The sequence below is a fragment of the Prionailurus bengalensis genome, chromosome C1 (genome assembly GCF_016509475.1).
Source record: "Prionailurus bengalensis isolate Pbe53 chromosome C1, Fcat_Pben_1.1_paternal_pri, whole genome shotgun sequence".
In the NCBI taxonomy this organism is placed as follows: Eukaryota; Metazoa; Chordata; class Mammalia; order Carnivora; family Felidae; genus Prionailurus; species Prionailurus bengalensis.
In genome coordinates this window covers 131,645,155-131,656,799 of record NC_057345.1, presented here as the reverse complement: position 1 = coordinate 131,656,799, position 11,645 = coordinate 131,645,155, and the positions used below count along the sequence as shown (strand labels likewise).

At 35.6% G+C, this 11,645-nt stretch overlaps 1 protein-coding gene across 1 annotated transcript in view; it reads left to right on the top strand.

Moving 5' to 3' along the window:
* Positions 1–812: 812 nt before the first annotated feature.
* LOC122479475 (thymocyte nuclear protein 1-like) overlaps positions 813–11,645 on the top strand; it is a 41,168-nt gene continuing 30,335 nt past the window's right edge. The window contains exon 1 of the mRNA XM_043573364.1: positions 813–833. Within this exon, the coding sequence (XP_043429299.1) occupies positions 813–833 (21 nt within the window). The remainder of the gene's footprint in view (positions 834–11,645) is intronic.

Below are 11,645 nucleotides of genomic sequence, written 5' to 3'. Positions count from 1 at the left end.
CAGAAAAACTGAAGAAAAAAAATCCAGGGAAGACAAAGCAACTGTAGGTTTGGCTGCTCCTCCCTGTGAATGAGCAGAGAATCTCTCCAGCAGCCTTTTCTAACAGGAAGCATACAAGGAACAGACTTTGGGGAAATGAAGCTCAGCCTGGCAAGCTGACACATTACAAAGCCATCACATGATCCCAAAGTTATATGAAGAGTACCATGGATTTACTTCACTTGAAATTTATTGGGGGGGGGGGGGCGCCTGGGTGGGTCAGTCTGTTAAGCATCTGACTGACTTCGGCTCATATCATGATCTCATGGTTCACGAGTTTGAGTCCTGCATCAGGTGAGATTGAGCCCCCAGTCCGGGTGATCCCTGCTTCTCTCTCTCCCTCTCTTTCTCTCTCTCTCTCTCTCTCTCTGCCCCTCATGGGATTCTCTCTCTCTCTTCTATTCCCTCTCCCTCTCTGTCTCTCTCTGCCCTCAGTCACTTGTGCCATCTCTCTCTCTCAAAAAAAATTGATTTGTGTGTGTGTGTGTGTGTGTGTGTATACATACACATTATGAGGTAAAAATCCTATTTTTTACCATGAGTATAATTAGTTTTTCCAAACTCCTTTATCAGAATTTTTCCCTCACGTGAGCTCCTATATATATATATATATATATATATATATATATATTTATATGATTCATTCTTTGGGTTTATTTCTTCCAATTCTCTTCCTCTGTGTCAATGGCACAATGTCTAATTACTCTGGTAATTACTCTGGATTTTAATAATCTGGTAAGATATACAAAAAAAAAAACTATATGGTAACGAAAATGCTTAAACTAGAGAAAAAGGTAAGGAAATTAACACTGAAAAATAAATATTGAACAAAATAATCATAATGTTGAAAGGGCAAAGGCAAAGACAGAAGTATATATATTGTGATACCGTTTATATATTTACATCATATAAAATTATATATTAATGGTATATACGCATACGAAAATATAAATGAATACATTTAAATGATAGGAGAAACAGTGGGATGTTATAGGGGTAGGTTATACAGGAGTCTTCAAATGTATTTAGTAATATGTTCTTTACCAGACTGGGTGATATACAGAGATTATAATGTCTTTTCTACCGTTTTGCATATTTGATCATATTAAAATAAAATTTCTCTAACTTCAAAAGGTCAATGAAAATAGGTGCTTCAGAGTGCTGTCTAGCAATGTTACATACTAAGGGCTTTGCCCAGGGAGAGCCCTTGGAGAGACAGAGAAGCTGAGGAAGGCAGCGCAGGAAGGCTGCACCTCATTAATGAGTCACAGCAGCCCTGTGTGCCACAGATCTGTGTCCTCAGGGAACAGGCTAAAGTTTTGGAGTATGTATGAGACTTTCCTAGAAAATCCCCAAAATAGTTGTAATGTACATGTGGGGATTTGCAGAAGACTGGACATTCTCTATGAGTAAATAGGTTTGCAACAAAGGGCAATTCAAGTTACATATAATTTCTTTCAGATTCATTTTGAGATGCTTAATAATAGCCATGGAGAAGCATGAAACTAGAATTTTAAGTTTTGCTAATTTTTAAATATAATAAAATGCTGATTGATAACAGGTTAATGAATGGGACAGTAAATATTTCCTTGGTATTGAATTTTCTAGATTACTTTAATTTTATAATATAATTAATGATACCTAAGATTTCTACTTACTTTGAAATAGTCTGTCTTAGTGAAGATATGAAAAATAAATGTAATGAGACATTGACATTAAAATAGAATGTACTTATCTAGGCTGCATACAAAATAGCAGTCATTCTGTGTAGAAAATTGAATGTAGTGTTTATTAAAAAATCCACGGACAGTATTTTAAAAGTAGAAAGATAAAGGAATTTAAGGTCCTCTCATTTGAACATCAAAGGATTTACCCCTAAGGTTTATAGGACAGAATGCAGGCAATGTCTCCATGCTTTTATCTTCAAATATCATAGTTGCTTTCAGAACCCTTTTGAAGCATTGCCAGTTTTACTAAGGTGCAACAGCCCCCCATCCAGAAGCAAAGGTTTGCACCAGGGATAAAATAACTCTTTAGTTCTCATAACAAAGCGAAACCTTTCCTACCCCAAGTTGCTTATTAAAGATAAAATGCATAGACATATTGTACTTAATAGAAGATACCAGGGAAGATTTGAGAACATTGTATTAATCTGGGACAAATTAAGGTGTATGCCATTTTTTTCTAAAGTCAAATGAATAAGAGAATTTATTTAATATTACTTCCTATTACATTTTATTGTGCTGACTTATACAGTTTAATAATATTCTCCTTCATTTCCTCAAAAGCCGCTAATTCTATGGGAATCACACACACACACACACACACACACACACACACAGATACACACTCATTCTTCAGGAGAAAAGTTTTACATGGATCTAATTCATTTTCTCTTGGTACTAGAAATAGATTGCTATCATTTTATTTTATTTTTTTTATTTTTATTTTTGCTATCATTTTATTAAGTACTATTACGGAAAAGGTGAAACTCTTCAATTCTGCCTTATGTATTTTTAAATGCTATGTACATTTTCTCTAAATTTTGTTACTATGAGCAGTAAGTTCTCTACAAAGACTTGTGTTTTCCTGAGTTGGCAGATGAAACAAGCATCATTTCTTAAACCCTACCTGGGAAGTTGGGAGATATTAAATGAGCTTGTCAAACACTATCTAAAAATCCAATAAATCAACGGCAGGAAGGTGTGTGTGTGTGTGCCCGCGCGTGTGTGATATTAACTTGACTGGATAAAGTGTATCTCTTTGGAAGTATTTTCAAATATGTGAACTGTATAAACCTGACACTTCATCTGTTATTTTTGTTTGAAAAACCTATTCTCAAAGTAAAGAAAGGTACTTAGCTACAAAAGAAGTAGAAATCACTCTAACCCTTTTGATGAGATGATAATTTATGTACCCTGTCTTTACTTCTCTCATCGTCACTTGCCCACAGCATCCATGGAATATATAGAAAGCTGTGACACTGTAGCAATTTCACTTTTTAAAAGAGGTATCAGAAATTCTCAAAATGTTTCTCTCACACTTTAATAGTCTGCCTCTGAGATTAATGGACAATTAGTTTTTGGGCACCATCAGGGACTGGAAAACCATCCTCCTCTAAAGAAGAAACTATACAGAGAGACTAGGAAATGCTTTGATAATTTTATGCTGTGTTCCCAGTCGTGGGGAGGTAAGCTTGAGGGTGGAATTTTATCTTACATTTCTCTTTTATATCCAATTTCCTGATTGTTATTCATCTAGCAAACATATATTGAGTAGGTATTATGGATTTAACACTGGCACTGTAGAGGTGAATGTCTCATGGGAAATAGCATGTTAAAGAAAGAGCACACAGTTAGAAGCATATAAACCTAAATTTATGGAACAGCCTCTCATCCACTGGGGCATGACCATACTGAACCTCAGTTTTCTCATTTGAATAATGAACATTGTAAATAGACATCTCAAGGGTGGTATGGTTGTGCTATCAGGTATAAGGTTGTAATTTTAAAAAATAAAGAGAAAAGGAAGTTGGAAACACAATAGGGAATGTGCTCTGCTAAAAAGTTTGGGTTTTGTTCTTTAGGCAATAGCAGGTGACTGAAAGATTTGAAAAGACACTGGCATCCACATTTACTTTGAAATTCATGGCAGGTTGGCAGGTTAGGAAGTAAATCAACATGCTCCCAAAGCACCACACGATGCATCACAAAAACAAGCATATGTATATAAGTTAGATTACCCAATATTGTTTTAAAAAAATCTTTGCCTCTGCTCCACTTCATTATGGGAATGGTGATTTTCAAACTAACTTTTTCCCACACAGAACCCTCTCTTTAGATGAAATCTTAGCCAGGAGCATAAACAAATAAAACAGATAAAAGCAGAGTGATTCTGTTGAAGATGAGTAAATCAAAGGGCTTTTCACCAGCAAAGTACTCTATATTCTCTTCATCCTGTGAATTTACATAGTACTCATTGTCTACATCTCTCATATCCTGCCAAATTACACACTCCCTTGAATTTTATCTTTATGTGACTCTATAGTATTCCTTTAAAGAAATTGTGAGCTCTCTGTTACAGAGATCAGAGATCACAACTCCTAAATCATTACACCTTCTTTGAAACACCCTACAATATCTTTCACTTAGTAGGTGTTTCCTACTAGCTACAGGTTTCCGAGTTAATTGAATATGATGATAAATGTGTAGGTTTACAAATGAAAATTCATTTCATTTTTCTCTAAATTTTTAGGATGTATTCCCTTAGGCTTCTTAAATCACACAGTTAAAAAAACAACAACAAAGTGTTATGTGTCAGAAACATCAAAGTAATATATATCAGAAAAGTGAAAAGTATATAAATTTATCAAATGAAGTTCTCAGGAAACGAATGCCTAAAATCACTCTTGATAATGCTTTAGATATAATGAGGGTACCTAAAAAATATGATAGTTGTTCCTTTTGGATTGTGGCTCAGATAAAATTGTTTTTGCTTACTGAACTGGCTTACCTTTTACTGGAGGTAAAGCTGACTTACTGCCAAATCCAACCAATTTGTAGTTCTCTGTAGAGAGAAGAGGCTGCTACAACCAGCTTAGCACAAATAATCAGGGCTTGAACTAAGAGGATGGCACTGAGGGTAAAAAGGAAAAGGATGAAGTAAGTTGTTTTCTTCCTTGTTCTTGGCTCCATATTGAGGTAAGCTTGTATTACATACACAGGAAAAAAAATTGACAAATGTATTCAGATGGGAATTTGCCTGCAATTGTCATGGCTTTTTCTATGCACTCAATTTTATTAAATATTATTTTTAAACCTTCAGCAAGAAAACAGTATCTTATGTTTATTTGAAGTAAAATAGATCTAATTGATAATGAATAGGAGGACTACTATAAGAGTCCATTCTGAATTTTAAACAATATCCCACAGAGGAACACACACACACACACACACACACACGCACACACATACACTCCTAGCTTGCCTGTACAAAAGTGGGGGAAGCAATCAAATATATGCAATCTGTACTTCCCTTATTTTACATGCTTTTTGTAAGTAGTACTTTGCAATGCTTTCCAAATAATTGGACGATTTAAGTTGGCAAACCTCTTCAAGCATCTTTTGAAAAGGTTCACTGGAAAAGTGATAGCAATTAAAATTATTGTAGCCACATTTCACACTTTGTTTATACAAGTTAGCATCTTACAGGTACTCTATTCCATTAAGAAATGCTAATTGTAATCTTGAGCCATAACTGCTTCGGATGTTTTCAGTATTTATATAAGCATTCAGAAATCTCTGTAGTGGCATTGTTAAGGCATGTTTTCAAGAAAGGATTACAGCGACTTGTGCTGCCCTCTTTAACGAGCTAGAGACCATAAACATGATTTGTATATCTTGACTTTAAAATATGCTTATTTCTTGGGTGATCTTTGGTCTTTAAGATGATGTATACTATTTAAATTCTTTTTCTAATTTTGCCTAAATATTTTCTGAAATAATGTTAAGTCAGAGAGCACCTTTATGGCAGTTTAGTAAGTACTCTAGAGGTCCCTTTGCTCAGGACACTTTAGGCTAAGCTCCCCAAAATATTTACAGATATGAGTAGCTCATAATTTTTTAGAAGTTCTTATGATCACTTAGAAATTTGAAGATCAAATAAACAAAATGTTAGCACCATCTTCATTAAAATATACATAAATTTGGAAACTTTCTTTTAGAATCAAATGGTTCAAACAAAGATAAAACAGATTCTTAAGGAAAACAGCAAAGCCAAACAAAATGGTTTGGGTATTGACATAAATTGGACAAATTTGTTTTGGTTTTGCAAAGGAGATTATGAGTCTGTGAATTTTTAACAGTAACTACTGAATTCATGTAAAATGTAGTAGGGATGACGAAAACAAAAGCTTAAGGGACCAACAAATATGTGAGATGCTTTACGGGCCTCAAAGCATAAAAGTATAATGTCTTGAAAGTATAAATTGGTAAGATATATCAAAATGACATGCCTATTACAATTATGAAAATTTATTGTATATAAGTACACAGATGTACATGTATTGCACTGAGACATTGCTTGTAGTGATTTATAAAAATGGGTGTAGCTTTTTTTGTGTGAGAGAGAGAGTATGTGTGCAAGAGTGGGGGAGGAGCAGACAGAGAAAGAGTGAGAAAGAGAGAGAGAGAGAGAGAGAGAGAGACCCAAGCAGGCTCCGCACTGTCAGTGCAGAGCCTGATGCAGGGCTCTAAATCACAAACCTTGAGATCATGACCTGAGCCAAAATCAAGAGTTGGACGCTTCACCAACTGAGCCACCCAGTGCCCTGGAAGCAGCTTAAGAATATAGCAACAGGGAATTTGTTAAATAAAATATAGTATATCCATGTGATAGAACATATATGGTCATGAAAAGCACAAGACAATGACAACAATAATAATGTTACCAACAACATTAGTCATCATTAGTTGGGCCCATGCTATATGTGTCAAGGAAGTGGCATGAATGTAGTTTTGAGGATAGCATTCTGGAATATGGCTGTTTGGGATAAAAATCATATACTGTCATTTCTGAACTCTGTTGGCCTTAGGTTACTCATCAGTGGGTTTAACTGTAGTCTCTATAGTATAGGTTGGAGAGCAAGTAAAAGAGAGGTTAGCTCAGTGCATACTCAGTAAGTATTAACCATTATTATAATTAGTAAAATAATCTTTCATCTTTACATCTACCATATGTACTAGGTAGCATTATTACCCACATTTTTATATATGAAGGACAAGTTGGTTATCATAAACCCATACCACTAATAATCACCAGTTATTGGTGAATGATAAATAATTGAGGCATTCATCCTTTTAACAATATTATCAAGAACCTACTTTATATTAGGCCTTGGAGAATATGGTGGTAATAAAACCTGCAAAGTCCTTATCCCCCTGGAGCTCACATTTCAGTAAGAAAGGTAGACAATAAACAGATAAATACAAAATGTCAAGGTGAGTCGTGATAAGTGCTATCAAGAAAAATGAAGTAGGGCCAGTTGCTACAGAGTGATGGGAAAAAAAGTGTGGCAGAGAAGAACAGGGAACTGCATTAAAAGGGGGGCTTGGGGATATTTGAGAAGATATATGTATCAAAGAATGATACAAATTATGTAGATGGAGAAAGGCCAAGGAAGCCACAAGTGTAAAGCCCAAACAAAGTGGGGGTGTTCTCAGTATGTTGAGAACCCAGGCTTTAAACTAAAGCTCTGTGAGTCTAGAGTCTGATTTGTAAAGGTATCTAAGATACATCCAAGAAGTGAAAGAGCTAGTTGTACACAATACAGATTATGCCATTTGTGTTGTAATAAGTAATTTTATGTCAAAATCTATACCTATGTTTATATGGCAATGCATGCAAACATTTCTGGATAGGCAGTTCAAATTATGTTATTGCTGTTGAAATTCTTGACATCACCAGCTTGAACTGCTGGTATTTTGTTATTGAATGCAGCTCAGATACTTGCTCCCCTCACTGCTCCTGGGCTGCTCCAGGTGATGGCTCAGAGCTCACTTTTAGTCTTTTCATCTTGTGACTAATCTCCCTCAGTCTGCTGTTCTCACAAATGTCTCTCATTTCAGGCATTTGACAAATGCTTTCTAATGTTCTGGACAACCTGTGCATATTTTTCTAGCATTGGAAGAAAAATTTCTCTTATCACTTTATGATCCATTTTTTATAGGGTCACTACATCAGAATTATGTTGGGGGTGAAGGGCGGGCTGCCCCAAGATGAGGTTCTTTGGCATTAAGATTATTTTGAGTTAAAAAGCAATCAAAACCCAGTAGATGCAGGAAAATCTCTACCTCCTCATCAAACACTTTAAAAAAAATAGATATTGGGCCTGCTCCAGAAAGAGGCCATCACCATGAGAACTACATTTTGGTATAAGCTAGGTATGGTAGATAGGGAGGAACCTAACAAGTCCTATTTGATCGAAGTCCTCTATGTGTCATTGTTTTTAAGTGGTCTAGCAAACATTTATTTACCAAATATTTAATATTTTTCATCTGTCTTTAAATTGCATTTCTTCCTTACCCTTTTCTCCTTAGTTGAGAATGACATGTATACCTTATTTTGCCTCAAAATAATACGTTTATCTTGGGAACTTCCATGTTTGTTTGGATTCCCCATATGTTTGCTATTAACTTTTATTCTCTCCCGTTAATCTCTCTCATGTCAATTTGATTCTTAGTCTGGCTTAAAGGACCTTGAAGGAGACAGGACATTTTAGCTCCCCAACAGTTACTAGGGTCCCAAAGCTTAAGGAAAACTATTTTTTGTATGTTTGTTTTGTAAGTTTTTCTTGCCCGTGATGTGCACATGCTGCCAAATTGACTGAGTCAGGAATGTATCCAAATGATGATGCCATAATATCCTCCTCTCTAAATTCACCCCTGTTGCTGAATCCTGATGTCCATACTTGTCTCCTTTCCTAATAGTGGATCATGCCTGAAGGGCCCTGGAGTCTTGCCTACCACTTAGTTTCCACTGCGCTCCCCACAAGTTCACCAAACTTGTTTATGTCTCCCTGAACCCCTAGAATGCATACATTTTTTTTTCCAGCAAGCTCATAAATACTCTGAAAACCAAAGAATACATACATATTATGATGGTGATTGAGGCATATTTTTGATCTCTTTACAGTCAACACCTGTTATAAAATTATGTCCCTTTTGCATCACCAACTGTATTCCCTAACCCTGGGCATACATTCCAGAGCATCTTATGGCATGGGTTGAGAAATAGGAATAGATTTTATTGAGGAACTTGGCAACCAAAGTTCATCAAGAATAGAAGGCACAGGTCCTCTGATCCTCTTTAGCATCACATAGACTGGCATCATGCCAGAGCTCTCTATGGCTTGGGTAGCATGTGTCACCATTCTAAGAAAGGCACTTCATCTGCCCATTGCTCTATTCCCTTATGTGGTAATTGGCAAATAATCAGACTTCTAGCATGAAGGGAAGATGGGGTCAAGGTACCAAGACTTCTCAGGAGTTGTCTAGTAAGGGTCAATTTGGTGCCTCCTACTGGGAGAAGGAAGCCATCAGTCTTATGAGAAACTCAATTGTGTTGCACTCAGTTTTGATGAAATAAGGTGTAAGTGAGTGGGAAGATCAAGGTTCCCCCAAATAGCTCACTGTCCAGACAACCCAGTGTGAGCTCCCAGGGTGATTTTTAGATAAATCTGCTTGTCGTGCCAGCATGTTTGAGTGTCTGTGATAGTCCAGCTGACTTTCCTGCTATAAATAGTCCAAACGATTGAATGAAATAATAGCGGGCAGACAAGTAGGTCAGAATAATTTTGTTCTGGAGAAGAAGTTCTTAACCTTTTTAGAAACTGTGGGGTCCCATTAAGAATCTGATGAAAGATTTAGATATTATCCCTGAAATATGCATTTAGACAAATATACCAAGTCTACCACATTCACATGATAGTTTACATATAAACTCAACTATGTATAGAATGACACCATAAATTACAAAACAAATTTGTTCTTATATTGTAGAGTCCCATGCTTTATCATGTTAAGAAACCCTTAATTTAATTTATCCCTAAAATAACTCATTGTATTCTCTCATATTGCATTAAAAATTATTACAAAAGAAGATGAAACATCTACATAAATGCTCATGTGAAATGGGATATAAGGTTAAAGTTATCCTTGGTAAAGATTAATTGCAGTTACTTGTATTGTAGGGGCTGATGTCAGGCCATCCCAAGATGGTCTACTTTGATGTGAAGATTGTTCTGAGCTGAAGGCAATCAAGATCTTACAGGCTCAAGAGACACTTTTGCCCCTCCCTTAAATATATAGAAGAGTCTAATTTTGGGATCTTTCTATTAGCAAAGATAAATTTTATATGAGTGACCCATCTGTATGGCAGGACAAATATCTAATTACCAAACATTTGTTCTTCTTCTTATTGTCCTGTGAGGTCCTTTTCCCGCCCCCCCCCCCGCCCCGAGAGTCCCATATCCCTACCCCTTTCTCCTTAATTCAGGATGATATGTGTACCTCATTTTGCCTGACTGCCTTTGTAATTTCCATGTCTGTGTGGATTCCCTGTATGTACTCTATTAAATTTGATTCTCTCCTGTTAATCTGTCTCATGTCAATTTGATTCTTAGTCCAGCTAGAAGGACTTTGAGAGGATAGGAATTCTTGCTCCCTAACATATAAACAAATAGCAAGTATTCAAATTTTGTAAATCAAGAAAAAATGTAAAAGACTTTCAAATGAGCAAAGTTGATTACTGGTGGCTTGTCCAGAACACTCAGATTATTTTAGCTTTTCATGGTCTTAAATGTATTTTATAATTCTGTAAGTTGTAGAAAACTGATAGTAATGTAAATAAATATTTTTGTTAGAAATGCAAATGAATTTTGTCCAGTGGAGATGTAATTGTTCATTGCCCAATGGATAGTGACCAAATTTGTATGTATTTGCACATTCACTTCAGTATTTCTATTTGTCTTTACATGTGTGTTCCTCAAATTCTTTGAACTAGTTTTTAATACATTGTTGGTTCCCTCATTAATTATTGTGCTAAATAAAACCTGTGAAATGTATTCATTTTATATTTCTATGTCATAATTCGATAGGGAAAGATAGGATAAAATAGGCAGAGAGAGAAAGATTAAGACCTGAGGATCCTGGATGGGGATAAACAGAGCTGGGAGCATCTGACCACAGCAAACCCTCTCTGGGCATAAGGTTCCTCTTAAGAATGTAACAGACAGCACCAACTCCCCTTCAGGTTCTTCTCAGGAATTTAACAAAAGACCTAACTAAAAATAAGTAGTAGACCATAAAGGAACGGTATGGCCATAGACCACCCCTCATACAATGGAAATGAGCCAGTCAAAAGGGAATGAGTAGGCATTTAGGATTACCTAGCCAATAAAGGTAGAACCTGAGAAGGAACAAGGGGGAAAAGTAGGGAGTGCTGACTAGAACCTTATAAAACAAAGACCCTTGCTTATAGTCCGGCACATTCACTTTCCAGTGCCCTCTCTCTATAAAGAGAGCTTTGATACTACTCTTACTTTCTAATCTTATACTCTAATATTTTGCCTGCTGCTCATTTTATTTTGTGTCTACCTCTTTATCCTTCAAAGGCGAGACAACAAATCCTGGGTATTGAAGTAAAAAAAAGAAAAATCTTGCAACAATGATTTTACCTTTAAAGAATTCTTCACTAATTTTCTAAGTCCTCATCAGAAATAAAGATGAAAAAAATTATATCATTTCATGAACATGTGATTTTAAATTTTTGTGTATAAAGATCCTTCAATTTTGTGGCTTCTATTTAGTGTCATGGACAAGGAAGATAGAAAAGAAGATTGACAATTTCAGGGTTTTTTTTTTCAATTTAAAATGTGAAAGATTCCCTCTCTAAAATGGTATGATTTACCAAGACTACTGTCCTGAAGTTTTTTACATTTAACCTATTAAAATCTTCTTTTCTATTATAAGTTTTGTTTATATGTAAGAGTTAAATAGCACAATTCACATTCTTCTAAATTCAATGAGACAAGATTATTCTGGGCACAC